General features: G+C 35.8%; 1 protein-coding gene across 1 annotated transcript in view; it reads left to right on the forward strand.

The window, feature by feature from the left end:
• The window catches only part of LOC109096392 (ubiquitin-conjugating enzyme E2 E3), a 42,899-nt gene extending 18,457 nt beyond the window's left edge, over positions 1-24,442 (forward strand). The window contains exons 4-6 of the mRNA XM_042731747.1: positions 16,798-16,930; positions 21,045-21,192; positions 23,656-24,442. Of these exons, the coding sequence (XP_042587681.1) occupies positions 16,798-16,930; positions 21,045-21,192; positions 23,656-23,753 (379 nt within the window). The 3' untranslated portion in view covers positions 23,754-24,442. The remainder of the gene's footprint in view (positions 1-16,797; positions 16,931-21,044; positions 21,193-23,655) is intronic.
• Positions 24,443-25,744: the final 1,302 nt, after the last annotated feature.

The raw sequence follows: 25,744 nt of genomic DNA on the forward strand, positions 1-25,744 counted from the left end.
CTCTTCTCCTTTGCTGGATGGAAGCATGGTTGTTTTTAGTCTGCTTGTTTAGTGCTCTGCTGATTTCATGATTGTGAGATCTTAGGCTGGCAGTGGGCTTGACGTGTTCAGCGGGGTGAAGCTGCCTTTAAACGCACCGCTGAAGCAGGATGTGTCCTGTAAGCCCAGGAAACCACATGGTCCTGCCGTGTCATAACCTGCTAAGGTTTCTTGCCGCAGATGGGATTAAGTTCTCAATCATGAAGCAAGTGGATCTTTTGCATGTTACAAGAGAGGGCTGAATGGTATGGAGACAGATTAGTCTCAAATATAATTCACGCAAAAAACACGATTCACACATGCGTAGACAATTTCACATGCATGAAACCTAATTCACGTACACACACAAAAAAATCACGTGCGTGAAAAAAAAAAAAAAAAAATCACAAAAAGCAATTCACATGCGCAAAATAAAAATATATATTCATAAAATACATTTCACAAATGCAAAACACAATTCGTAGATATACAACTGTGCACAAAAACCTTTGAATGTTTAAAATGTACGAGTGTCTTAATGTACAAATCGTCATTTACTACGAATCCACTCAGATTTGTGTGTGTGTGTGTTTTTGAGACTTTCCTGGCAGAGCTCTCTTCCCACGTGGGTCTGTCGTACTCTTTAGCCAATCAGATGCGAGCTTACCATTCAACCAATCATATCATAAGCCACTGAGATTGCATTCAAGGAGCACGATTCTGCGCACCTTTTGCGCAATATGGATTAATTAGAACGGAAATTAAGCCTTTACATCAGTAATCCCATAGACAGTAAAAGAAATGGAGACAGCGACCCAATTGGAACTCAATTGAGACAAGTGAAGCCCATTTTTAGCGATTTTTAGAACTTCCGTTTCTGACCGCGCAGACTCAAACTAAGCTTGATGACGTCAGCAACCTGTCTGACAGATGTAAATCTTCTAGTAGCTGTGCGTGCAAACTGCCATCGTTAATCTTGCAGAGACGGCGAGCTTGAGCGGGGAGTTCTTTGGCGTGAGTGAGCAGGAGTAAGTATTCTGATTAATTATTTTGTATAGTATTTTAAAATGTAACGCCAGGGCTTCTATGGGCTTCTCTCTTGACGTCTCCCCGATTGCCTGCGAGCTTCTGAATGCACTCTCGGTGGCTTATGATATGATTGGTTGAATGGTAAGCTCGCATCTGATTGGCTAAAGACCCACGTGGGAAGAGAGCTCTGCCAGGAAAGTCTCAAAAACACACACACACAAATCCGAGTGGATTCGTAGTAAATGACGATTTGTACATTCAGACATTCGTACATTTTAAACATTCAAAGGTTTTTGTGCACAGTTGTATATCTACTAATTGTGTTTTGCATTTGTGAAATGTATTTTATGAATATATAATTTTATTTTGCGCATGTGAATTGCTTTTTGTGAATATATTTTTTTTTTTTCACGCACGTAAATTTTTTTTGTGTGTGTACGTGAATTAGGTTTCATGCATGTGAAATTGTTTACGCATGTGTGAATCGTGTTTTTTTGCGTGAATTATATTTGAGACTAATTTGTCTCCATAGAATGGGATATGCTGGGTCAACTGCTAGAGATTTTTCCTATATTGTTTATATACAGTTGAAGTCAAAAGTTTACCTACACCTTGCAGAATCTGCATAATGTTAATTATTTTACCAAAGTAAGAGGGGTCATACAAAATGCATGTTATTGTTTATTTATTACTGACCTGAATAAGATATTTCACATAAAAGATGTTTGCATACAGTCCACAAGAGAAAATAATAGTTGAATTTATAAAAATTGACCCCGTTTAAAAGTTTACACCCCCTTGATTCTTAATACCGTGTTGTTACCTGAATAATCCACAGCGGGGTTTTTTGTTTTGTTTTGTTTTGTTTTTTTTGTTTAGTGATTATGGTTATTCAGAATCAGTTCAGTTTTTTGAAAAGAACCGGAACCGTGAGCAATTTCTAAGTTTCGGTTCCGAAAACGGTTCTGGTGTGACATGTGACCAAGCGCTGTGAGCAGCCTTACGCCGGTGTTCTGACGAGTCAACGTTTCCCGTAAAGGATGTCACAAACCGCCCTGCCTCTTCAATTACTTAGCACACTGTTTCCAATGACGAGCACTCCAAAGCCGCGCCGCATCGTGTCTTTTTTAGATTTTAAGATCTATTTTTTCCACACTGAGGACAACTGAGGGACTCATATGCATCTATTACAGAAGGTTCAAACACTCACTGATGCTCCAGAATAAAAAACCTTCTGCCTAAATATCATAATGTTTTTTTAATGTAGTACTGCCCTTCAGAAGCTACAGAAGTTACTTACATGTTTCCCAAAAGACAAAAATAAGTTAAATTTACCCTGACCTTCAAATTCAAAAAGTTTTCACATTATTTATCCAATTATAGTTGTGCAATATAAATGGGGGGGGGGGGGGGGGTAATTATATTATTGTGATATACCATTACTGTGATTTATAATGATATATCTTGTGATATAAGTATGTGGTCATACTGTCAACCCCATTATGAGGTCATGCAAACAGATCATTTTACAATAAGTGCTAATACGTGTAGGCCATTTGCTGCCATGTCTCTCTCTCTCGCTCACTCACTCACTCAAAATTGTGTGGTAGCATGCTCTGAACATGACTCTGACATGGACTGTATGTGGTTAGTGCTTAAAAGCTGCTGTAAATATTGCAAGGTGTAGAAAACCACTTCCTGTAGCAAGTGCATCATAATAGAGGTGATACACCTCCCGCTCAGGGGTCTCGGGTGTTTATTACAGATGTTATCCTGAATCAGACCTGCATGCTGGGGGATGCTTAATAATGGGTTTGTGTTTCCTCCATAAAGCACAGAATTACAGTAATCACGATTTGAGTAATTGCATTTTACGCTCATTGTAGCCTAACAATGGAAACGTCTTTATTCAGAAATATTTGAGTAATGCCTTGAAATGAAAATCCTCCTTTTTGGATAATAGGAAAAAATAAAGCAATAATAATACTGTTCTCAAAACATTTAATTAACAGATTAACACTGGGTATGTTGTACTTTTGGTAATGGCAGAGGAATGTTTTAATTTCTGATTTCTGTTATTATTTGGTCTAAACTAATATTTCACTGTGAATATTTGGGGTGCTGTAATTCATCTGCAGGAAAATGCTTAATCATTTGCATCAAATGCTTTTGACTTTTGCATGCTGGGACTTGTAGATGTATTGAATATTTATGTTATATTCAACATTGTTTCTGATATAAAATTAACCAGCAGCATTATCAATATTGCAAGGATTTTAATGCACTTTTTATATGGCTGTGAAGTTGAAGTCGGTGTGAAATGTAAATTGTGATCACCTTTTCTTCTGCATTGTGAGGTATATCCAAGTACAGCGACTTTTTGAACAAAAATAATAATAATGCATTGCAAGGAGTAGGGGAAGTTATAGATTTTTGAATAAAGATTATGAGGGTACATAAATTTAAAAAAGGTGGATAAATTATTTATTTACTTTTAGTAAAAATAAATGTCAAATGTTTATTACTATTTACTGTTATTGATGCATATAAATAAAAATTATTCAGTATTATTATCCCTTGCGTTCATTTAGTTAATAATGGTGTGGACAACATGTCCATAAAAATTTACTTCCTGCATTAAAGAGTTTTGATTGTACTGTACTGTGCTATAAAATATCTTAGAATCAACCATTCTTGCCAATACATAAATATTAAAAGACAATTTGATACTGTTGAGTGTGTTATTATGCTGCTCACTGTCTCTGAAGCTCTGCCTGTAGTTCTGTCATCATGCGCTCCCAGACCTCACAATCAGCATCGCAAAGCAAACTCACGCTCAGTGTAATGAATCACTGTCAGCATTCAGCTCAGACAGAACATCTTCATCAAATCACCCACAAGTTCTTAACCAGCATGAGGAATCTTTACGTCTGGCTGAGAGAACTTCACTAATAAAGGGAAAGTTCACCCAAATATGAAAATTCTGTCATTTACTCACCCTCAAGTATGAGTTTCTTTCTTGTGTTGAACATAAAAGAAGATATTTTGAAGAATGTTGGTAACCAAAGATTTGCTGGTAGCCATTGACATCCATAATATATATTTTTTTTATTTAATATTTTTTACCTACTATGAAAGTCAGTGGCTACCACTACAGCAACTGTTTGGCTACCAACTTTCTTCAAAACATCTTTTGTGTTTTTGGGCAATCTTGTGGTACACATTCGTACCAAACTGAAAGACCCGTACCAGATTTTGGTATGAATGCGTGTACTGTTACACCCCTAATATGAATAAATCCATCATCTGATTTCTATTGTTTCACCTCACGTTTTAAAATGGGCACTGGATTGCAGCAGCTCCGTAATCCTATTTCTTATCCCCTATATAGCATTGTCTGCTCTGTACGTTGAGTGGAGTGGGCAACTGGGCATAGCTTGGCTCATTCCACTTCCTGTCTGTTTACGCAGCAGAGGGCAACCCAGCCAGCACGCTGCTTATCTGAGCTGTCAGCCTTCATCAATCTGCTCTACATCATCATCATCACAGGCAGATGCAGCAGGCTGACGCTCCCCCTACTGATGTCTCAGCACAGGTTTATTTATACACACAGGCCATATTGACTCAGGGCTTATTTTTGCCATAGTGGCTTTTCATGCTGAGCAAAGAGAGGCAGCGCTCGTCCAGGGGTCCTCTATCAATGCACTTCAGACCGCTGAAATCAATAGGTCCTTCTCAACCAATAGCAAGGATTCCAAGGCACACAACATTGGTGCCAACCAAACAACCTGTGTACTGGAAGCCTGATTATTGCTGCTGATTTTCTTTGTTTTGTTTATAGTACTATCAGCAACAATCACATTTCACAATGTTGGTTTAATTTTTTACTTTTTTATTTAACGTACAGTATACATTTTTACAAGTAAACTGATATCTAAACATAAAATACATAAAAAAATAAAAAATGGAGAGAGTGTGTCTGAACCCTGAACATTATCAGGAAGGCTATTCCCGTTAGGTAAACTAGCCTATATATAAATTTTTGTGACACGCTTCATTTGTTCACAGAAAGGAAACTCAAATGGTAGAAACCAACATCCTATTTGCTTTCTTTATTTTACAAAAGCACAGTGTTTTGTTCTCATTGTGAGTGTACACAATGAAACCTTTATACAGTGATGCAATATTAATAAGACTATAAGTGTTTAAAGTTGATTTTGCTGGTATAAGGAAACAAGTGATTGCGCCGGCACATACACACACAAAACAAATCAGTTTGAGCATTGCTAACTTGACAGCACAGTTGGTACTTTATCAAAATAAAATATAGTGAACATAACATCAGTGTGCCCGCCTCTGTGTCGCGACTGAAACACAAAGCCTATAATTTACATAATAAATAAAAGTTTAGCATTCAGATATGTTACATCGCAAATATGGAAATATTATGGAATGCTTGGATTTGTGCCGAATGAGAGAGGTAGGATACACGAGCACAAAGTTCCATTTCACAAACAGTTGATTGCACATGCCTTTAAAGTGTACTCCTTTGTCAGTCTATGTGAGAGACGCATTCAGAATCAGCATATGGTCACTGTCTAGTGGGCTTTTTCAAGTGCGCAACTCATGGCATTTGCTGTTCTCCTGCTGGCAGTTATCAAACAGCGTTGCATTGCTGTGGGCGCCCCCTTCTGGATTGGGGGTGAATGTATTCGTTGTAAGGCCTCATGCACCGAACCGAGATGCCCGTACCATGACGGTTCAGTACGAATACATGTATCATTCCACCCCTTGTATATAACTATACGATGTACTAAAATAACTATACACATGTGTATATATAAAATATGTATATGTGTATTTATGTTTACATAATACACTTTTTTAAATACTACTTAGAAATTCTAAATGGATTTTAAGAACATAACTAACATGATTGTTACTCCTGTCTCAGAAAATATGAGTTTATTCCTCCACAGTCGTACCTGGATTGCTCTCGCTAAAGCTGACAAATTATAAAACGTATCAGTCGGTATTGATTAATTTTTTTCCCATTTATGTTCATTATGTTCTTTTCCCTACATTCATTTTCTCTGAGCAGTTTTTCATTTGCTCGTTGATGTGAAACAATGCGTCTACTGATAAATAATGTACGTCAATAAAGAGGGAATATAAACTCAGTCATGGTCTGAATGAAAGATTGCAACCACATCTGAAAAGCATTGCTACTTACATTCACAGCTGATTAGATTACAGCACAACCATCAGTGTGCATTCTGTCTTAGTGAAACGCTGAGGGTATCTCATCAATTCCTACTGAACAGGTTAGCAAGTACAGTGCTGCATTTCAATAACCTGCTTTAAATCAATGTCTGCAGGAATAGTGTTGAAAGAGAGGAAGATCTCACGCTTTCTGCTTGATAAATAGACCACCAGAGCGATATAACGTGTGTGTGTGTACTGTGTGTGTGTGTGTGTACTGTGTGTGTGTACAGTACACACAGGCCTTATATTTGATGTTGCAGGATGTTTGTGAGTTTATGTGATTGTATTACACCTCTTTTGGGAAGCATCTCTCAGATAAGCTCCATCTTTTATCTTTAAGTAGCTTTTGTCAGATTTGTCATTCTACTACAGTAGAATAATTTTATTATTTTAAGGTGTTTTTCCAGTGCAGGGTGGATCATAGGATCCAGACTTTTAATTCTATCAGATTCATGTTGTATTTAAATGAGGCGCATATAATGTTACCTGCACTAGAAGAAAAATATGCTTCAATGATGTGTCCAGCCCTAAAAAAAAAAAGATATTTCCATATTTCTGAAACCATAGACCAAAATTTAAACGATTATTCACTGATAATATTGCCCTCCAGAATAGCATTTATATAAAAGTCCATTTCTGAAACAAAATGGAAAAAGGTAATTACGACTTTTCACTTTTTTCTCGCAATTATAAGAAAAAAAAGTCAACCGCAAGATATAATCTTGAATCTTGCAGTTGAAAACATATAAAAAAAAAAAAAAAAAAAAAAAAAAAAAATATATATATATATATATATATATATATATATATATATATATATATATATATATATATCTATATATATATATATATATATATACAGTATGTATATACATACATACATACATACATTTCTAGTCGTGTCCTGTTTTGGAAGGAATGAAACACACAGCATCTTCACAACATGGAGGTAGCGATGGCAGCAACAATAAAGTTACGCCTTCTTTCTTTGCGTTTGGGTGGCGTTATGTAAATATTCCTACATCATGATGTAGACATGTGTGGGCGTGTTTAAACGAGGTGTTTTAAAAGGCGTGGACGAGTCTTAACTTTTATAAAGAATATCTCTTTGGGTTTGAGACTTTAGTCTTTGCAACTTTAGGGTTCTTATCTATTTACAAACAGCTTGTAACACTCCAAAGAGAAAGGAAAACTTGAAATCGCATCATATGACCCCTTTAATTTTTTTCGTGGCAGAAACTGGCTTCCATACAAGTCTCATTTGCATTCATGCATATTCAGATTTGCCACACAAGAACCAATGAGGTTTGGCTACACTGATGTCCATCCTGGTGCAATACATCTTCACCTGGCAAATCTGAATATATGTAAAGGCAAGTGAGACTGATAAAAGAAAAAACGTCTTTTAAGTAAAGACTTAAATTATAGCCTGTTCCTCAACATTATCCCTTCATATAGCTCCAGAGGAAAGTAAAAGCTTTAAGAAACATCCCACACAATTCCTCAGCAGTGAATTAGCATATGAACAAGCACTTATCCTCCAAAGAGGATCGTGTTTATAACACCATGAATATGAACAGGATGTGAAATGAAAATGATGGAGGTGTTGGTGAAAATGTTATTTATCTGGTAGCAATGTTTACGCTCTTCCTAATGTATTTTCTTGGATTTTATATGTATATTCCTGACTTAGCAGTGAAGTTGTTGTCAGGCTCTGTGCCCAATACAACTCTTGTGTTCTTCAGTCTCTTGTTTGTCCGCTGTCCACACTTTGTAAACGTAATGCCCCATAGAACACCAGGTCGCAAAGGAGGTCATAAAGAAAGCTCACAACCACAAAGAGGACACTTGTTAGAAGCCTTTTGAGTCATAGCATGACAAATGGTAAACAATGCGGTTTCGTAGACTTCTTGTGCAAAGACCGCAAGTCCATTTCAAGTACATTATTTGGGACAAGGCCTCATTGTTATTGCTTGTCATTGAAAATTTGGTCTCATGATATCAAAATAGTAATTTTGTGGCTTTCAGTCCATGTATGTTAGTTTTGAGGAGTTCTAAACAACTGTTCAGAAGTTTGTGGTTAGCAAGATTTTTATTTTTTATTTTTTTATTTTTTATAAATGTTCTTGAAGATTCTAATGCTCGGCATGGCTGTATTTAGGCCTAATTGTTAAAAAATACAGTAAAAACTGTAATATTTATTACTGTAATATAATTACAATTTAATATGCATATTAAAATGTATTAAAATCAACAATTTAATTCAGAAATTGATTGTAAATTTAGCAAACAATTTCAAAAATGCACTGAATTAAATGAAATATTGAAGTAAAAAAAGAATTATATGTTCTTGTACTCAAATTATATTTATTTTATTTGCTACATCAAAAAAAAAAAGAAAACAAAAAAAAACATTTTGTGTCTCATGATCATTCAGAAATCATTTTAATATTCCAATTTAATGCAATGTAGGAAACAGTTGTTCTGCTTAGTATTTTTGGGAAAACTATCACGCATGTTTTTGGGATTCTCTGATGAATAGAACATTTAAAAGAACAGCATTTATTTGAAATTTAAATCTTTGGTAACATTACACTGCAAGTAAAAAGAATTGTCTTGTTTTCAGAAAAAAAAACAAGCTTCTTGAAACAAGCTAAATAATCTGCCAATGGGTAAGAAAAATAATCTTGTTTTCTGTTTGAAATAAGATTATTTTGCTTACCCCATTGGCAGATTCTATTGCATGTTCTAAGCAAAAACTCCCTTAATTTTGACTTTTTTTTTTTTTCCTAAAAACAAGACAATTTGTAATTTTTTACAGTGTATGAATGTCTTTAGTGTCATTATTGGTCAATCTATTGCTTTCTTGCAAAAATAAAAGTATAAACTTTTAGAAAATGACCCTAAACTTGGTAGTGTATATGCTAGAGTACTTGTAAACATTGCTAAGTTAAATTTTTGAAGAAAGAACTAAAATATGGATCAATTTGCAATTGTAGATGTAAACAAAAATATTGTTGTGTGTCTAATCAAAATAATAATTTTGTCCTAGAATAAGAAATTCTCTCCCCCAAATAATGCCTGCCTCTAACTAGCAATGGCAAGTAGCTGAGATGTAAACAAAAGCCTAAAAAAGGAGGCAAGCCCATCCATATGTCACCAGCTTGCCATAAATATGCTATATATGAACACTTAATGTAAAACTGCGTTTCTCAATACTGTATTTTTTTTTCTCTCTCGGTTTTGTAGCATACTGTTGGCAAGTGACATTGTTCTGTTTGATTCTCTTCTCTTTTGCTCTTTGTATGGTAATAAATTGCCCTGAATTTGACATTTTAAGAGCTGAAATTATAGTTATTCATATAATGTCATCATAATTGCAGGGCTGACCATGACTTTATTCCAATTGTCAGATAAATAACTGAGTGGGACACTGGCAGGCAGTTGATTATAGTTGTGTATGCCAGCAGGAGTGGAGGAACGGGGGGTTGATAGCTGAAAGAGAAAGTATAAAGCCCAGCCCCAGAGGTTAGCGCATTAATTGTGGCCAATTTTAAAATCAGCATCAGGTCATTGCCTCTGCTGCTGAATATTACCTGACATTTCTGTGTGTGTTCACTGGGAGATTTAATGTTGAGCGGCAGCTGATTTACTATGGCATGTAAAGCGAGTGTGGTTTTATTAATAATCTGTTTGAATTGCTGACATAATTCCGCTGTGCCCTTCTGTGAAGTGTGAGAGCATATATTTGAATGGTTGTTTCCAAACTGTAATGCATCATATGGTAATTTATAAGAATGAAGAAGATTTTTGCTGTTGCTGCTGTAAAATGAATTGATTGATTTGTGCAATGGCTTAGCGGTTCACACATGCACAGACATATTTTCCCAATTGCTGATATTACTGTTATTACAATGCACATATATCTCCGGTGAGCTCTTAAAACAGGTTTTGATGTATTTGGAGGATGTGCATTCCTACTGTTTCTGACTCTTAGCAATCAATTTAAATCAAATACACTTGCAGATATTTACATTCAATGATAGATCCCTTTTGTAGTGATTTTTTTTTTTCTTCCTGTAAAGTTGGAAACCAATAACTGGTTCTTATTCCAAACCAGATATATTTTTTTTTTTTTCAAAACCCGAATCAATGACCATTTATAAAATAATTTTATGTGTTGCTAGATCTGTGTATTTTCTTAAGACATACATTGAGTTTTGACAGTGGTGTTATATATGAAATAAAATGCTAAAAACTTTTGTCTGTTTAAATATAACTTTAAAGTTTTGGTAACTTTTGGTGCTCTCTTGATCAAACTCTTGTTGACAAAGTTTTGATCATATTATACATCTCTAATCCTACCCAATACCTAAACTTAACAACTACCTTACTAACTATTAATAAGGAGCAAATTAGGAGGCAAACGTTTTAGTTAATGGTTTGTTAATAGCGAAAATTGGATCTTAAAATAAAGTGTGGTAATAAAAAATTAAATGCAGGAACAATTTAACTGTGGTTTCTTTGAGTGTACAGAAGCAGGAGTTTCTCAGGTAGACTTTTGATATAATTTTTATATAAAACCACCATGTGTTGTGACTCCATTCTCCAGTGCTTTGCTGGCCCTCACCATCTTTCTTGGTTATCTGAAATGACGGATGGAGATTGATAAATGGTATATGTTTACGCTTAAGTTAACTTAATTAGCTTCTCAGGACTATCCCCTGTGTAATCCGCTACACCCGGAGCTCTTCACAGACAAGCCGATAGACTGGTGAGCCAGCAGGCTTCGATTCCCCAGCCACAGCGGTAACTTAATATCATAAAGGCTTGCTCCTTTCAAGAGAGTGTGTAAGAATTTGAACGGAAGCTTGTTTTGTTAAATGGTAGGAGTTTGCTCTGAAGCGTTAAAGGATAACAAGTCCTTGCTTGGTCATTAAAGCAGTCTCTGTAGAGAGAAATGTGTGCTACAGGAAGTGGGCGAACTGCAAACACATTTGAGGTGATTATAGTGTGTGTGCGCCTCGAGGGAGCGCTGGATTACACAATACCCGAGCCCAGAGCCCATCGCAGCGGTGGCAGAGCTGCCTACCATAGAGCTGCTGGATTATTGAGGTCGCCCCTGTTTTTCAGCAGGATTATTGCCTGAAATTCACCGCTAACATACTTTCCGGGTTATATAACATCGACACAGGGTATTTGTTGTAATTGCATCATAAATGTGGGTAATATCGTAGGTGGACCTGCTTTAGGTTTCCCCAAAACCCCTACAAATAATAGGACATTTCTAGTGAATTTGAGAAAAGCTGGGTTTGCCACAGTTGACTTTAGTTTAAATTTGTTATTATTATTAGGGCTATCAGTCGATTAAAATTTTTTAATCTAATTAATTACCTTATGTTTCGATTAATTAATCGCAAAATAAATTTGATTTTGAAAATACCCACAAACTATTATTTTAAAGCTTTTTTGTGTTAAATAAGAAAGTATCAATTAGACATTACAAATTGTAGCTTTAGAAATATTTGATTCAACAAAAAATGTATTACACATAAACATTTAGGCTACAATGTCATAACAAACTATGGAACATAATAGAAGATAATTTGTGAAACATCTCAGTATTGTTTGTTCATACAGTGAAAGTCATTGGTAAACAAAACAGCTTTGTTACCAACAGTCTTCAAAATGCCCTCCTTTATATTCCACAAAAGAAAGGTTTGAAACGAACGATAACAATTTTAGTCTTAAGAAAAGACTTATTAAACTGACAGCCCTAATATATATATAATGTAAAAGCATTGGGGAAAAAAAAAAAAAAAAATGCCTCTCCATAGAGTTGCACCCAGACCAGGGTTTTGTAGTTTCACCTTTCATTTCATTTCATTCAGTTTTTGATTAAATTTAGTTTTTGTCATTTTCACTCTGTTATTATTTTATTTTACTTTTTATTTTTGTTTTCTGGTTTCAAGTTTTAATTTAATTTTATATCAAAAATAATCTGTTGCTTTTTTTTATTTTAATTATTTTTACAGTCATGACTATTTTTTTTTTTTACTTTGGTGTATTTCAACAAAAATGTTTACATTGTTCTGCTCAGTAATAACTAAACACAACCATATTTGGTTATGAATATATACATAAACATAAATATATTATTATAATAACATAAATACATTATAACATACGCACATATTTAGCACTCTAAAAAATGGGGCTGACAGAATATTCTGCTGAATTGCGAGTGTAATCGATGAGTTTTTTTTTTTTTTTTTTTTTTTTTTGCTCTGCTCTGTATTGTTTCTGTGTAGATCTGATCCTTATATTTTCCAGTCCTTGTACAAATCTCTTGTATTTGCTGGAAACCATGTGGAGGTGACTGTGTGTTTCCGAGAAGCATGTGTCTCCCTTGGTCTCAACAAACATGATTGTCCACTTGATTGCCAAGAATTCATTAGAGTCTAGAGGACTCGTTCTGCTATTAACAGTGGCTTTTTTCAGTCGTTTGCCACTGTTATGTTCTTGTTAAGAGTTTGCTAAATCTGTTATGAGTGGCTCTTCAACGTCAACATAATTGCTTCACATCTTCACAGTCCAGCAACAAGAGCGCAGGCAGACACTTTAGCATGGATGGTAATACATCGAGCCACATTAGCATCGGCTGCTCATTACTGTGATGCGTCTGTGCATCCACCGTATTGAAGAGGTCATGATCAGACTCTAAACACATGCAAGTGAATTGACAGCTGCAGCAGTAGCAGTCTTTTCTCAAGATTTTCACGAGATTTGGTTTGCCATCCATGTCTGGCAATTTGTATATTGTAGATTAGCAAAATGTTACACTTCTGTCTGTGTTGGTCTCTTAAAAAGCATTGAGAAGTTTGTTTCAGTGCTTCATTTAATTGGTTCACTATTTCAACTACTACTACTACTACTACTACAAAAAAAAAAAATCCCTTTAAGTTAATTTTTCTCATTTTAATTTATATAGAATTTATTAGGGCTGGTCCGAATACCAATTTTTGTGCTTCGAAGCTTCGGTAGTAATCAACAACGAATATTCGAAGCTTCGGAGGGAGGGGGCTGAACATATTCTTCTCTCAACACTGTGTCTACACCGGACAAAATACAATAGAACATATTATGCTGTCTACACTGGATGTGGCGGGATAAATTCCCAACAGTAAACTGCTGCTGTGTTCTATTTATGACTTACTGACACACATTGCAAGTTATTTTCAACGGTCGCTTTGTCGCGTCCAGTGCAGACGGACTTTAGCTGTTGCGGCATGGCACAACACTACAACTGTCACTGTCAATGTGGACATGGTGTAATAAAGGCAGGAATCTCTGTGTGTCTGTCTGTTTGCATTTGTATTATGTCGGGAACCGTTCATCCAATCAACTTCACTCGTTGCTGCGGACTCAAGGGAGTGTAGTGTCAGGTTTTGGTGCAGTATGGACACGCGACACGTTCCGAATTAATGAACTACAGAACAGCGCGAGCTGAAAGCGGTGCACCTCACGCTGGCAGGGCTTATATGCTCCGAGAACGGACACTGCACTAGTGATACAAAACACACAGAGCAATACTTTTAATATAGTCAAATTATTATTAGGATGGCCTACTGTACGTTTTTTATGACTGCCGTATTCGCAAGTATTTCCCAAGCAAATTAACTGCACATTTTTATCATGTGTAAAATTACTGATTAACATGGCGGATAAAAGTGACTCGTTTTTTTTTTTTTTGTTTTTTGTTTTTTTTTTTACACCAACGATATACTATAGGCATTCAACTTATAGAAATTAGGTGATTGTTCAAACTTGATGTGCTGTTGTTGTAGGCCAGTTTCAAATCGCAAATTTGGCACACTGCCTTTCATGTCCTCATTTAATTTAAAGTGCTCCAACATAGCTGAGGTCTTCGGCATGTTAGTCTTCTCTTCCAGAGGAACTGAATCATGACGTTCACTCATGGGTGATTCATATTCAAGCGAATGAGAACCATTTCGCTGGGGTTGCCAGGGGTTCGAGGAAAAAAAGAAAAGAAAAGAATATTTGAATCTCAAAATTGAAAATCGAATGCCAACCCACCGAACGAATATTCGAATAATCAAATATTCTGGTCCAGCCTTAGAATTTATATTAAGAAAAATTGATTATATATCAGTTTAATTTTTATACATAAAGCATGCTGCTTAACATTTTGTGTAAACTTGATAGTTTATTTATTTATTTGTAAACAGAGTTCAAAATACAGTATTTGTTTTAAATGGAAATCTGTTGTAACATTAAAAATGTTTTTACAATCACTTTTGATGTGTCACTGCTGAATAAAATGATAGTGTATATTTTAAGTTGTGTATATTATTTTTTGTTTTTTGCAAAATGTGTTTTTAAGACTGACATTATATTAAAATTATTACAACTTCTTAAAACACACCTTTAGCTTTTGTTTGGGATCAGACAAACTTAAAACCAGCCTAATTAAACGGTTTCTGTAAGACATTTGGTTGACTGGTCGATTTTGAAATGAAGTAGTTTTTCACACCCTTATGATGAGGTTGCACACTTCCTTTTGAATTTAGTTGCTCTGTGGTAATGCTGAGAACCCCTGACAGTGGCGAGGGAAAGCGTTACGCTGGCTCATCTCGCTTTACTAAAAACACCCTGGTGAAGGCCTGTCAGATTTATGTTCAGAAAAGATTTTTCTATTTCCCTCATTTTTCCCCCTTGTAAGCTACGGTTACACGATTCACTTTGACGTGAGCTAAAGCCTCTCTAAATGTCATGTGTTGATTTTATGGCGATAAGTGATGGCCAAAGACAGCCCCACATGTTGTTGTGGTGTTAAATGATCTCTGTAGCAGGTTGCTCTTGCTAAATCTGCCATTTGTTGCTCTCGACTGTATTCAAAGCATTTTTCCCTCCTCGCTGCTGGGCGAGAGGCAGTCCAATAGTCCCGGATAATTTATCAGGCTCAAAGAATTAAGTAAGCTACATGGCGGCAATGAATTGTTCCACTGTGCTGTAATCCTGCCTATTTTTGGCCCTTTACTTTATGCAGAGTTGAGTTTGACAGCCGTCCTCTCTCGCTCTGAAGCACAAGTGTGTAGGCTGGTTACTCGCTGGCAGAGACGAGCGTTTCATCACATGCTAATTGAGCAATAGATGCCGATGATAAGTGCCTGCTTGCGGCTGTGGCTGCTACATTCACCTGTCTCTTTCATTAGAGCATGGTCTCTCTCACTTCTACACCAGCACAGAATCACAGGAGTGGGCTTTTATTTTTCCTTCATTGCTCTTATTTTCCTCCATTAGCCATGTTTGTGTGCTTGTCCCTGTTATCTCAGTCCTTCTCTGTGACCTGTGTTGCAGATATTTAGCTTGCTCTTTAGGCACAACACAATTTGATCCAATTTCAGTTCAGTTCTGATGCATTTTCTCTACTGGTCAAAAGTTTAGAATAATTGTATATTTACAATTAATTTCTCATGAATAATGACTTCTTTTTTTATGCAAAAGCTGTGTTCATTTGATCAAAAATAAAGTAAAACAGTAATATTGTGAAATATTGTTGCGGTCTAAAATAACAAGCATATTGTAATGAATTCTGAAGAATCGTGATACTAAAGACTGGAGTAATGGATTAAACAATTGAAATTGTAATATTTATTATTATTATTATTATTATTATTTTTATTATTATTATTATTATTATTATTATTATTATTATTATTATTATTATTATTAATACTGTTATTTTAATGTATTTTTGATTAAATAAATCCAACATTGTTGAGCATGAGACTTCATAAAAAAAAAAAAATTACAAATCTCAAACTTTTGACCGATAGTGCAGGTCTTTCTGACCTGTCAGTAAAATTAGTATAAGAAAGTTCAATAACCTGCTACTTAATTTTTATTTATTTTATTACAATTTTTTGTATTTAATTTATCTATTTGCTATTTGATTTTATTAATATTGTTTGTTGCCACATTAGCGTGACCCTTTATTTGTCATTGTTAATTAGTGCATGCCTTGGTTTCTTTGTCTGTGAGCAAGAATGATCAACTTGTAAGTGTTACATTGTGTCCTATGATCGTGGTCTATGTGTAAATATATTCATGCCACCTCAGTGCTGCTTTAAAAACTGTTGTGGCATCATGCACCAAGACAAGAGTCTGTTTTATTTTGTCATATAAACTATATGCATTGTTGATGCGCAGAATTAATTACACTTAATATGAAAATCTGATTTTATTTATTTTATTTATTATTATTATTTTGTAAAACATTGTTTTCTCAATTCAGTGAAAATAATTAAAACACAAATTGTTCATTATATATTTGGATGTTGGAATGCAATGCTTCTGTCAATCAGCCAATGCTTGTATTCTACAATGGCAAATATTGGCCAGTATTTCAGTCTGTGTGTAAGATGCTCAATCACCTTGGTTTATGTGTGTGTTTTTTTGCAGTGCGGGACCCAAGGGCGACAATATCTATGAGTGGAGATCCACCATTCTGGGCCCTCCAGGTTCAGTCTATGAGGGAGGCGTGTTCTTTCTGGATATCACCTTCTCTTCCGATTACCCCTTCAAGCCACCAAAGGTACAGTATTGGAAAACATCTTCCCTTTTTATTCTTTCTTTTTGAGGTTTTAAAAAGGGGATGCTTAATCCTGCTTCTAGAGATCTTCCTTCCTACTTTGGTTACTTACAGCTCTAATCAAAGTCTTGAAAATTACAGGCAAGTGTACCAGGATGGAGTTTTGGAACTAAACTCTTAAGGCTCTGTTTCAAAACCTAGTAAGCAGTCATGATTTTTACTGCCTATGTAGGCTGCTGCCTTCTAAGAGAGAATTCTGACCGACACAGCAGCTTATATAAGTGAATGATGCATGAAATACTTATGAATGCCTTAGAACTTGGCCAGAAGAAGGCATCTTAGAAGGCAGCATCATCATGCTTTCAGAAGCTGCATAGGCAGCTCATTACATTTCGCAACAGGGTCTCAATATAAATGCAAAATCAAATGCATTGGAACATATTTGGAAGCACTTCAGACTCAGTACATCAAAGCTGTTCTTGAATATGGGGCAGAACATAAAACAGCTGTATCAGCCATTTAATGCTGTTCTTCAGAATAGAAGTTAATGACATTTCTAACCTATATGAAAGTAAATGATCATTTAAGCATTATACTGTATAATCTGAAAGTTATTTACATTTATTTATGTATTCCACTGTTTTTAATTCTACATCAACAACTATTGTTGGATATTTAAAGGGTTTTTTGTTGCGTGTCCATATGGGACAATGGTTAAAATGTTTTCCCAACCACACTGAAAAAAAAAGGTTGGCTTTGAAACAATTTTCACTTCAATTGCTAGTAGGAAAATAACACATTGAATTAAACATGAACTTTTAAAGTAGAAAGACTGAAACAGTATTTTCTTTTAAACATAACATTTTTTTTACAACATCAAAAAATCATTTTTTACAGTGCAAGCTCTGATGCATGTTGTAAAAAGCTGAATTAAATAGAAGAATGTAATAATTACATGAGACAAATATACATAGTAGTACAATAATCCACACATACAAAAGTCCTTATTTTTAAAATGTAGTTTTATTCTGGAATTATTCAAGCTTTTTATAAAATTTATAAATGTAAAAATCTAAATGTTATGATGTAAATTTTCTCTTTTTTCTTTTATACAGATGGTAAGATGTTCTTAATTTCATTAAAATTCAAGATGGAGAACAAAGCTTTTCACTGAAAATGTGTCAGCCAATATAATTTGTATTGGGGAAAAAGCTATTAAACTATTATAGTAAAATACAAAGTTGAAGCATTTTCAAAAGTAGACTGTTGAACCCTTCAGTGTATGTGTGTTTTGCTATTATTAGTCTCTAGTCGTCACAAAGAGCAGTGGATTTTAATTAAGATGTACAGTATTAGCTCTACCAAGGACACTCTGAAACGGATCATTCAGAACAGGTATTGATTGACCTCTGTTAAAATACCTTAAGGGTAATGTGAAGCTGAACGATTATGTTTGTCTGTTTTGAGTGCTGCATAAATGAACGTACTCCTTCAAACACCGGCTATTTCCAGCGTAAAGCAATTAGCGAGATGCCGAAAGGCAGAGATGTGGTTTAGGGAAGCTGGTTTACTATGGCTTCAGCTATAAAGGTGAAAAAGTCAATCACGGCATTTCGGATTAATTAGTATCCGAATGTCCTTCCTCAGCATGTTTGGGAATTTGCGCCGCTGTGAGTGGCTCTCCGCCTCAGTCTGGCCCTCATCTCGATCGTCAGCGGCATCTGTAAACAACAAGTTTATATAAAGCTCACGGGCTGGAGGGGGCTCTTTGTTCAGATCAAGCCATTGCAAAGCTCTAATCCACTAATTATGAACAGGATTCATCCTCTGTGGTGGATGCCGGGCAGAGCCGGCGGCCCGCACCCCCTCATTCTTTTGTCACCAGATGAAACGCTGGGCAACTTGGGGGCCGGTCTCGCCTACGTTCGTTTGGGCCAGTGCTCTGTGAAGTTGTTGCCCGTGAGGCTTGGTTTGTGCTCCGCTAATCTGTGCTTTTGTGAATGAGTCTGTCTGTGTTTGGGAACAGGGCAGAAAAGACAGAGAGACTTCATCCTAAAAGTCTATCTAGAAAAAAGAGTATCGATTAAATCGAGCTCTAAAAGGCTCTAATGCATTGACTTTATTACAGAGCAGTTTGGTTGGGTCATAATGTGCATTTAAAAAGGGCTCCTTCTCTTTTATTTTGTGTCTTGTCTCTTTGTTTCTGTCTGTCTGTTAAGAAACTTTAAAACCCTACCTGGCTGTCTGCTGCCTAAACAGATGCCTTTGTTACTAAGCTAATGATGCCAAAGGATGATAATTCAGTAAACATCTGATTATGGCTTTGATTAACATTCAAATGAATTCAGCTATCAACAAGTTCACTTGCTGTCATTTATGTCTTAACTAAGGGGGCATTTACATTACATTGCTTTCAACAAAAACCTGAAAATGTTTTATATGAAAATGTGGTGTTTTGGGTTTTTAAAAAACGGATTTCAAAGTGCAAGTTTTTGAAAACAATAGCATTATCGTCTCTGTGTAATCTACAAAAACACAAATTTGTGAATTTAGCATATTACGTGTTTGCAGTGTTTTTGTACAAAGTGACGTTGCCAACTACTGGCCTGGCATGCATAACACAACGTTTGTCATTTTTGCAGATTCATGTGAATGGGGATTGTTTTAGCAATGTCGTTGTTTGTATGCAAATCATATAAAAAATGCAAAGGAAAAAAACTTTCCATATATATATATATATATATACTTTTCACCATATGAAATGTTATATATCATTTTATTTATTAAAATATTTGTATTAATTTATTTAAATATTTGTTTATTAAAATATATTAATATTCAATTATATTTTTATGCTTATAAAGTGTGTGTCTGTGTTGCATTAAATATACTACTAATTAATATTACATTTGTAATTTCTTGCAAAAGTCCAAAATTCTGGGGCAAGTTTAACATTTTAGCAGCCTTAAAACTTTAAACTTCAAACTTACATCTCACCCAATAATTCACAGCACATACAGTAAAATATTGGGTAAAGTAGGAACATTTCTCAATATTTATTAAGTGTATGTGTGTGTAGCATTAAATCGTAAATATTGTGCTGTATTTGAAACATTATACTGGTATTTTATATATAAAAATGCTTATGTAACTGTTTACATTTAACATTTTTCTTAACTTGAGCATTCTTGGATTAATATGTTTGTGTAAATGTTGCTCGGGAATGCTTGACAAAGGGATGGCCAAAACAGTAAATATTGTATGTTATAGTTTTTTAATGATATTAGTTTAGGATAATAAATATCCTATCAGTATTTTATTTTTCAGAAGTACAATGCATTTCTGTTTATTGTAAGCTTACATTTGACTAAAAATGCTAGCTTCCCATTTTTAGGAATAGTCTTTGTATTGCTAGTGTCACTATGATGCCTTTTCATGCTTTATAGTCAGCTCACTAGGTTTTTCCTCACACTTCTTCTCCAAAGGGGGCATATGTCATGAACTCTGTCTTGTTTTGTTTCTCAGCATTGGCCGTGAGGCCTCACACAGGCTGCCCGTGTCATGCTGGCTGTGTTTTCGGACTCCAAGACCACCGTGTTCATATAATACCCACATTGTGCCAGGCAGGCAGGGTTATTTTAGTCGCTCGGTTTATGCTGCATCATGTGACAGACGTCTTAGTAGCTGCTGCAGGGGGCAGAGTGAGACACAGTCAACAAACAAGAAGGGAGCAGACTAATGCTTGACCCAGTCTATCTCATGACCCTTATCCGGCAGACTCTGCCCTCCCACAATACATCCCGTTGGTCCTGTAAGCCGGGGCCAGAAGTCGTCAATACTCTAGATAAGGGCTACTGACACACAGTTGGGAAGCTGGGTCAGGTAAAGTTTGCTTGGCTTTCTCTTCACACTGGATCGATAGCTTTCAGGGTTCAGCCCTGGTTTCTGAGAGAGCCGTTAATGAGAGTGATCCAGCTCTCAAAAGCCCCGTCTATAATAAAAGCCCTGTTAAAACACATCCAGAGTATTAAAGCGTGGTTCTGGACTGGTGAGCTAACATCATCCCTTTTTAGATAGACTTGTTTTGTGATGCTTTTGGTTTCCTCCTCCTGTGCAGGTCACGTTCCGCACAAGGATCTATCACTGCAACATCAACAGTCAGGGTGTGATCTGCCTGGACATCCTGAAGGATAACTGGAGCCCAGCTCTGACCATCTCGAAGGTCCTGCTTTCCATCTGTTCTCTGCTGACAGACTGCAATCCAGGTGAGCACAGCAATTCAAGGCCCAAGCCCCAAGCATAGCTTTACTAGTAAAATCAGAGGACTATAATTAGATGTGCATTTTAAAGTGATAGTTCATTTAAAAATCCTGTCATCATTTACTCATCCTAATGTCATTCCAAAAATGCACTTTGTTCTGTAAAACTCAGTGGGCATTTTTCACTACAGGAAAGTTATTGGTGAAATATGATTCATTCATGAAAATGCAGATTTCCTTACGCATGTTTTCTTGAACAAATCATGATTCACCAAATACCTTTCATACTAAAATGTAATCTAAACTACGAATAAATGTTGGAACCACCATATGAAAGCCCATTTCCACCATGGAATAAAACATTAAAAGGTAGTTGTGACTTTTTCTCTCAATTTCTTTTCTCAATTTCAACATTTTTCTGACATTGAGATATAAAGCTCAGAATTGTGAAATGTTAACCCACAATCGCTAGATATAAACTTGCAATTCTGAGGCAGAATTGCGAGATAAAAAGTTGCAATGACCTGTTTTTTTATGTGAGCAGGAACAACAAAAACAAAATTGCAAGTTGTAAACTCAGAAGTCAGAGAAAAAAGTCAGAATTGCTAGACGTAAACTCAGTTCTAATAAAATAGTCAGAATTGCGAGATATACACTCAATTCTAGCAAACTGCAAAGATTTAAACTTTGGAGTTTGTCTTGCATATATATCTTTAATTTTTTTTCTCAGAATTGCAAATTGTGAGAGACAAACTCCTAACGAGGTTAAGAACAAATTCATGTTTTGGTTGAATCTTTTTTCATGAGAATTTCTCCTTTGCTTACAAATACAAAATAAACCATGCAATTATTAGCAAAGACAGGTTTTGAAAATCATGAGTATGAGGGAATGATGACATAATTTTCATATTTGGGTGAGCTATACCTTTAAGTCTGGCCCTTCTATGCAAAATAGGACAACCTATGAACATCCTTGATTGCATTCTTTACGTCACAGCCAAGTAGTAGTACCAAAGAGGCTATTGACATACTAAGCAATGAGCAAATTGGATAACTTTCTTGTTTATCTACAAATCAGTAATTGCAGAACAGCTGTTGGAGTATTCATGCTCTAATTTCATACTTAATGCTTGATTGCATAACTCGGGTTCACTTAAAGGTCTCAACCACAGCATATCTGAAAGACGGCACCCATCAGATGAAAATAAAACCATTGGATTAGATGATGATTCTGACCATGTGGATTTTCCCGTTTACAGTATTTGCACTTTTGATACTTTATTTATTTCACTGAAGGCCCTAAGGCAGGGGTGTCTGATCCTGCTCCTGGAGAGAGACACCTTCCTGCAGAGTTCAGCTCCAGCCTGCTCCAACACACCTTACTTGATGTTTCTATTAATCCTAAAAACCTTGATTAGCCGGTTCAAGTGTGCTAAATTATGATTAAACTTAAAGGTTAAAATCTGCAGGAAGGTGGGCCTCTAGGAGCAGATCTGGACACTCCTGAAGAAACATAGAGAAATAAATTATTTCAACAGTATTCACAGTGCTGAATAGGACATTCCATAATGTCAAAAAAATAAAAAATAATAATAATAATAAAAAAATTGAAAGGGCTAATTCAACATAAGAATAAATGCTATGAATATTTATTATATGTATGTGAAGTTGAAGCTGAAGTCTGAACTTTAGGCTGCATGTTGCATATTTCTAGTCGGGTTCATTTTAACCTCAAATTGGCAAAATCAGAAGCAGAAAGTGATAGAAAATACATAGGGAAATAAAAATATAAATAAAAATGAAAACGTATTTATTTTATTTAATACCCGCTATGCCAGCATGGAGTTTACAGTAAAATACAGTTATTGTTCTAAATTCAGCTGTTATTTTGAACTAATATTAATAGAATAAAAAAAAAAAAACTGAAGAAAAAAAAGCAGACATATTAGATGAAAAATACTCCAAAAGAATTGAAAATTAGAAATGTTGCTTTGGCCATTAACTGAAGTACAATAAGTTGAAGCACTAAAATTAAAACATTAATAAATGATATAAATTATACAAAAATAACATTGCCTGTACATTTAAAAAAAAATGGATTCATTGAATCCAGAAAAGGTGATGTTAAAGCTTCATGTTGCATGTTTCTAGTCAGGTTCATTGTTGTGTTGCTTGAAGTGAAGGTTTTGTCGCAAGTAAGAAAAACCAGACCTTTCGGAAGAGGCCTACAGTTTGGAATCCCGTAAAGCCGTCCCGGTGTTTGTCTGGAAAACATCTCTGACATTGTTGTGTCAGCTGAGTCAGCACATGACAGATGTGTCTGTTGAATCCCACACGGCTTTTTCATTTACTCTCAACGATGGCTCACTTCCCACTGCTCTCTCTCTGTGTCCTTCCCAGCGCCCGTCTGCATCTTTCAGAATACTCATAACTACTCACTACCTTACCAACAGATCATATGTCTCTCAGCGGATCCTCTGGTGGGAAGCATAGCTACTCAGTACCTGACCAACAGAGCAGAGCATGACAGGATAGCTCGACAGTGGACCAAGAGATACGCCACATAGACGGCGCCCGCTCGCCCTCCCATCCACCCCCGCCCGTGCACCACCCCCTTCTTCCCAGCTTCCCTTTGTCCACCCGTCCTTCCTGCACTCTTCTCCAGCGCCGCCCCAGTTCCCATCACCCGCAGGAGTGTAAAGATCCAGGAGAGGCAACTTTACAACGTGCAACAAATCTTTATAGCCTTTACAATATGGACTTCTGTGTATATGTCATACTGATTCTACCCCGTGTTTTTACCTGATACGGACTGGGAGCGCAGACAGGACCCGCCAAGGTGTAAAGGCTGCAGGAGTAGAATTTTGTAGCTGTAGATTTAGTTCTGTTTAAAAGCCTACTTGCAAGTCTTGCTTCTTTGGGATATAAAAAATGTATTTTGTGATGTAATAAGGAAAATGTTCCTAAAGTCAACCAAATATTATGGTGCATTTTAGCCTAATTCATTATCTGTATGAAGTCAAAGAAAACGACAAAAAAAGATGAAAAAAAAAGAAAAACAAGCTGTAGATTATTAGAAATGATGTCATTTATATGAGACCCACACTCATTTCCAGTTCTGTGGTACATGCTGTTGTGAATCTGTTATACCTTTGTCAGTTTGTAATGAAGCGATCTCATTGAACGTTTTGTAGCTCAGCTGAAATGAGCAACCACTGTAAGATCCCCTCCAACACAATAAAAAAAGAAAACTGTCCCCCGGGTGAGGTGTTTGTGTGTGCTGATTTCTCAAATGATGAGTGCTGCACTCTTTGGCCAAAAGTTAGGGCATGCTACAAAAGCTTTCAATTTTAATTAAATGTTCTTATGATCTTTATATTCATCAAAGAATCTTGAAAAAAAAAATCCTGGTTTCTACAAAAATATTAGGCAGGACTTCTGTTCTTAACACTGGTGCAAAGTAGAAATGTATTTAAAAACATTAAAATCTCACCAAACCCAAATGTTTGCATGGTAGTACATATGGTACATATGCCTGATTTTACAGATTTTTTTTACAAGGTTTCATGAAATAATAGAACAAAGCTGAGCAGGCATTTTTTCCACACTTTTTTTTTCTTTTTTTTTTTTTTAATATAAGGCATTTTCTTTTGTGCTCTTTCTGATGATTTTTTTTGTTGTAGCTAATTACAGGAAAAATGCAAACAATGTTTTCTGTATCTCATCGGAAAACATTTACAGTCATCACAGTGTAAAACAAAAACAATTGTATATACAAAGTTTTAAACCATTTTCCACAGCATGACCATTCAATCACTAAATTATATTTATACACACACACACACACACACACACATATATGAAGAAATACAATTCTCTGTTTACATTACTTTTATTATTTATTTGTGTATTTATTAGTGGAAGCAGTAGTAGTAGTAGTTGTTGTTGTTGTTGTATCTTTAAGTTGTATATTTTGGGGTCTCAGTTTTGGTCATGCTTTTACGCATGCTTTTAACGGCACTGGCAAAATATCTACTGTAACATATTGAAATACTTGCAGCTTGCATGTTGCTTGCAAAGCATTTCATCAGAATATATGGCTCTTTTTAAATGGCAAACAAAAGAGAAACAGGCTTTTTGCCAGCATAATCATGCAGCCAAAGCTAACCAGCAAACTAAAATGTATGATTGACACGAGCAGCTGTCAATCAAAAACTGCCTATTTAAGAACGCCTACTGTTGATTAAGGGTCATGTTGGGCCACAGCACTGACTTGTAGACTCGCTAACTCCACAAAACACGTGGGTATGACATTCATTAGCACTGTTATGTCATTTTTGGCATCCATGAGGGGTCACTTGGTCTCCTGTGCACATCTCACATTCATATTGGCTCTGCCTTCTGGATGTTTCTCTAGTCAGAGTGAGACAAGATTTTTTAGGGTCGCTCCCAAAAGAACATTCGTCACGAGTCTCTTTCGCTGTGATTGAAGTGAGATTCATTCTGACCTGTGTTGATAGTGTCAGATTTACTCCCATAAGGGCAGGGGAATGTCAGC

Source organism: Cyprinus carpio, chromosome B9 (genome assembly GCF_018340385.1).
Source record: "Cyprinus carpio isolate SPL01 chromosome B9, ASM1834038v1, whole genome shotgun sequence".
Lineage (NCBI taxonomy): Eukaryota > Metazoa > Chordata > Actinopteri > Cypriniformes > Cyprinidae > Cyprinus > Cyprinus carpio.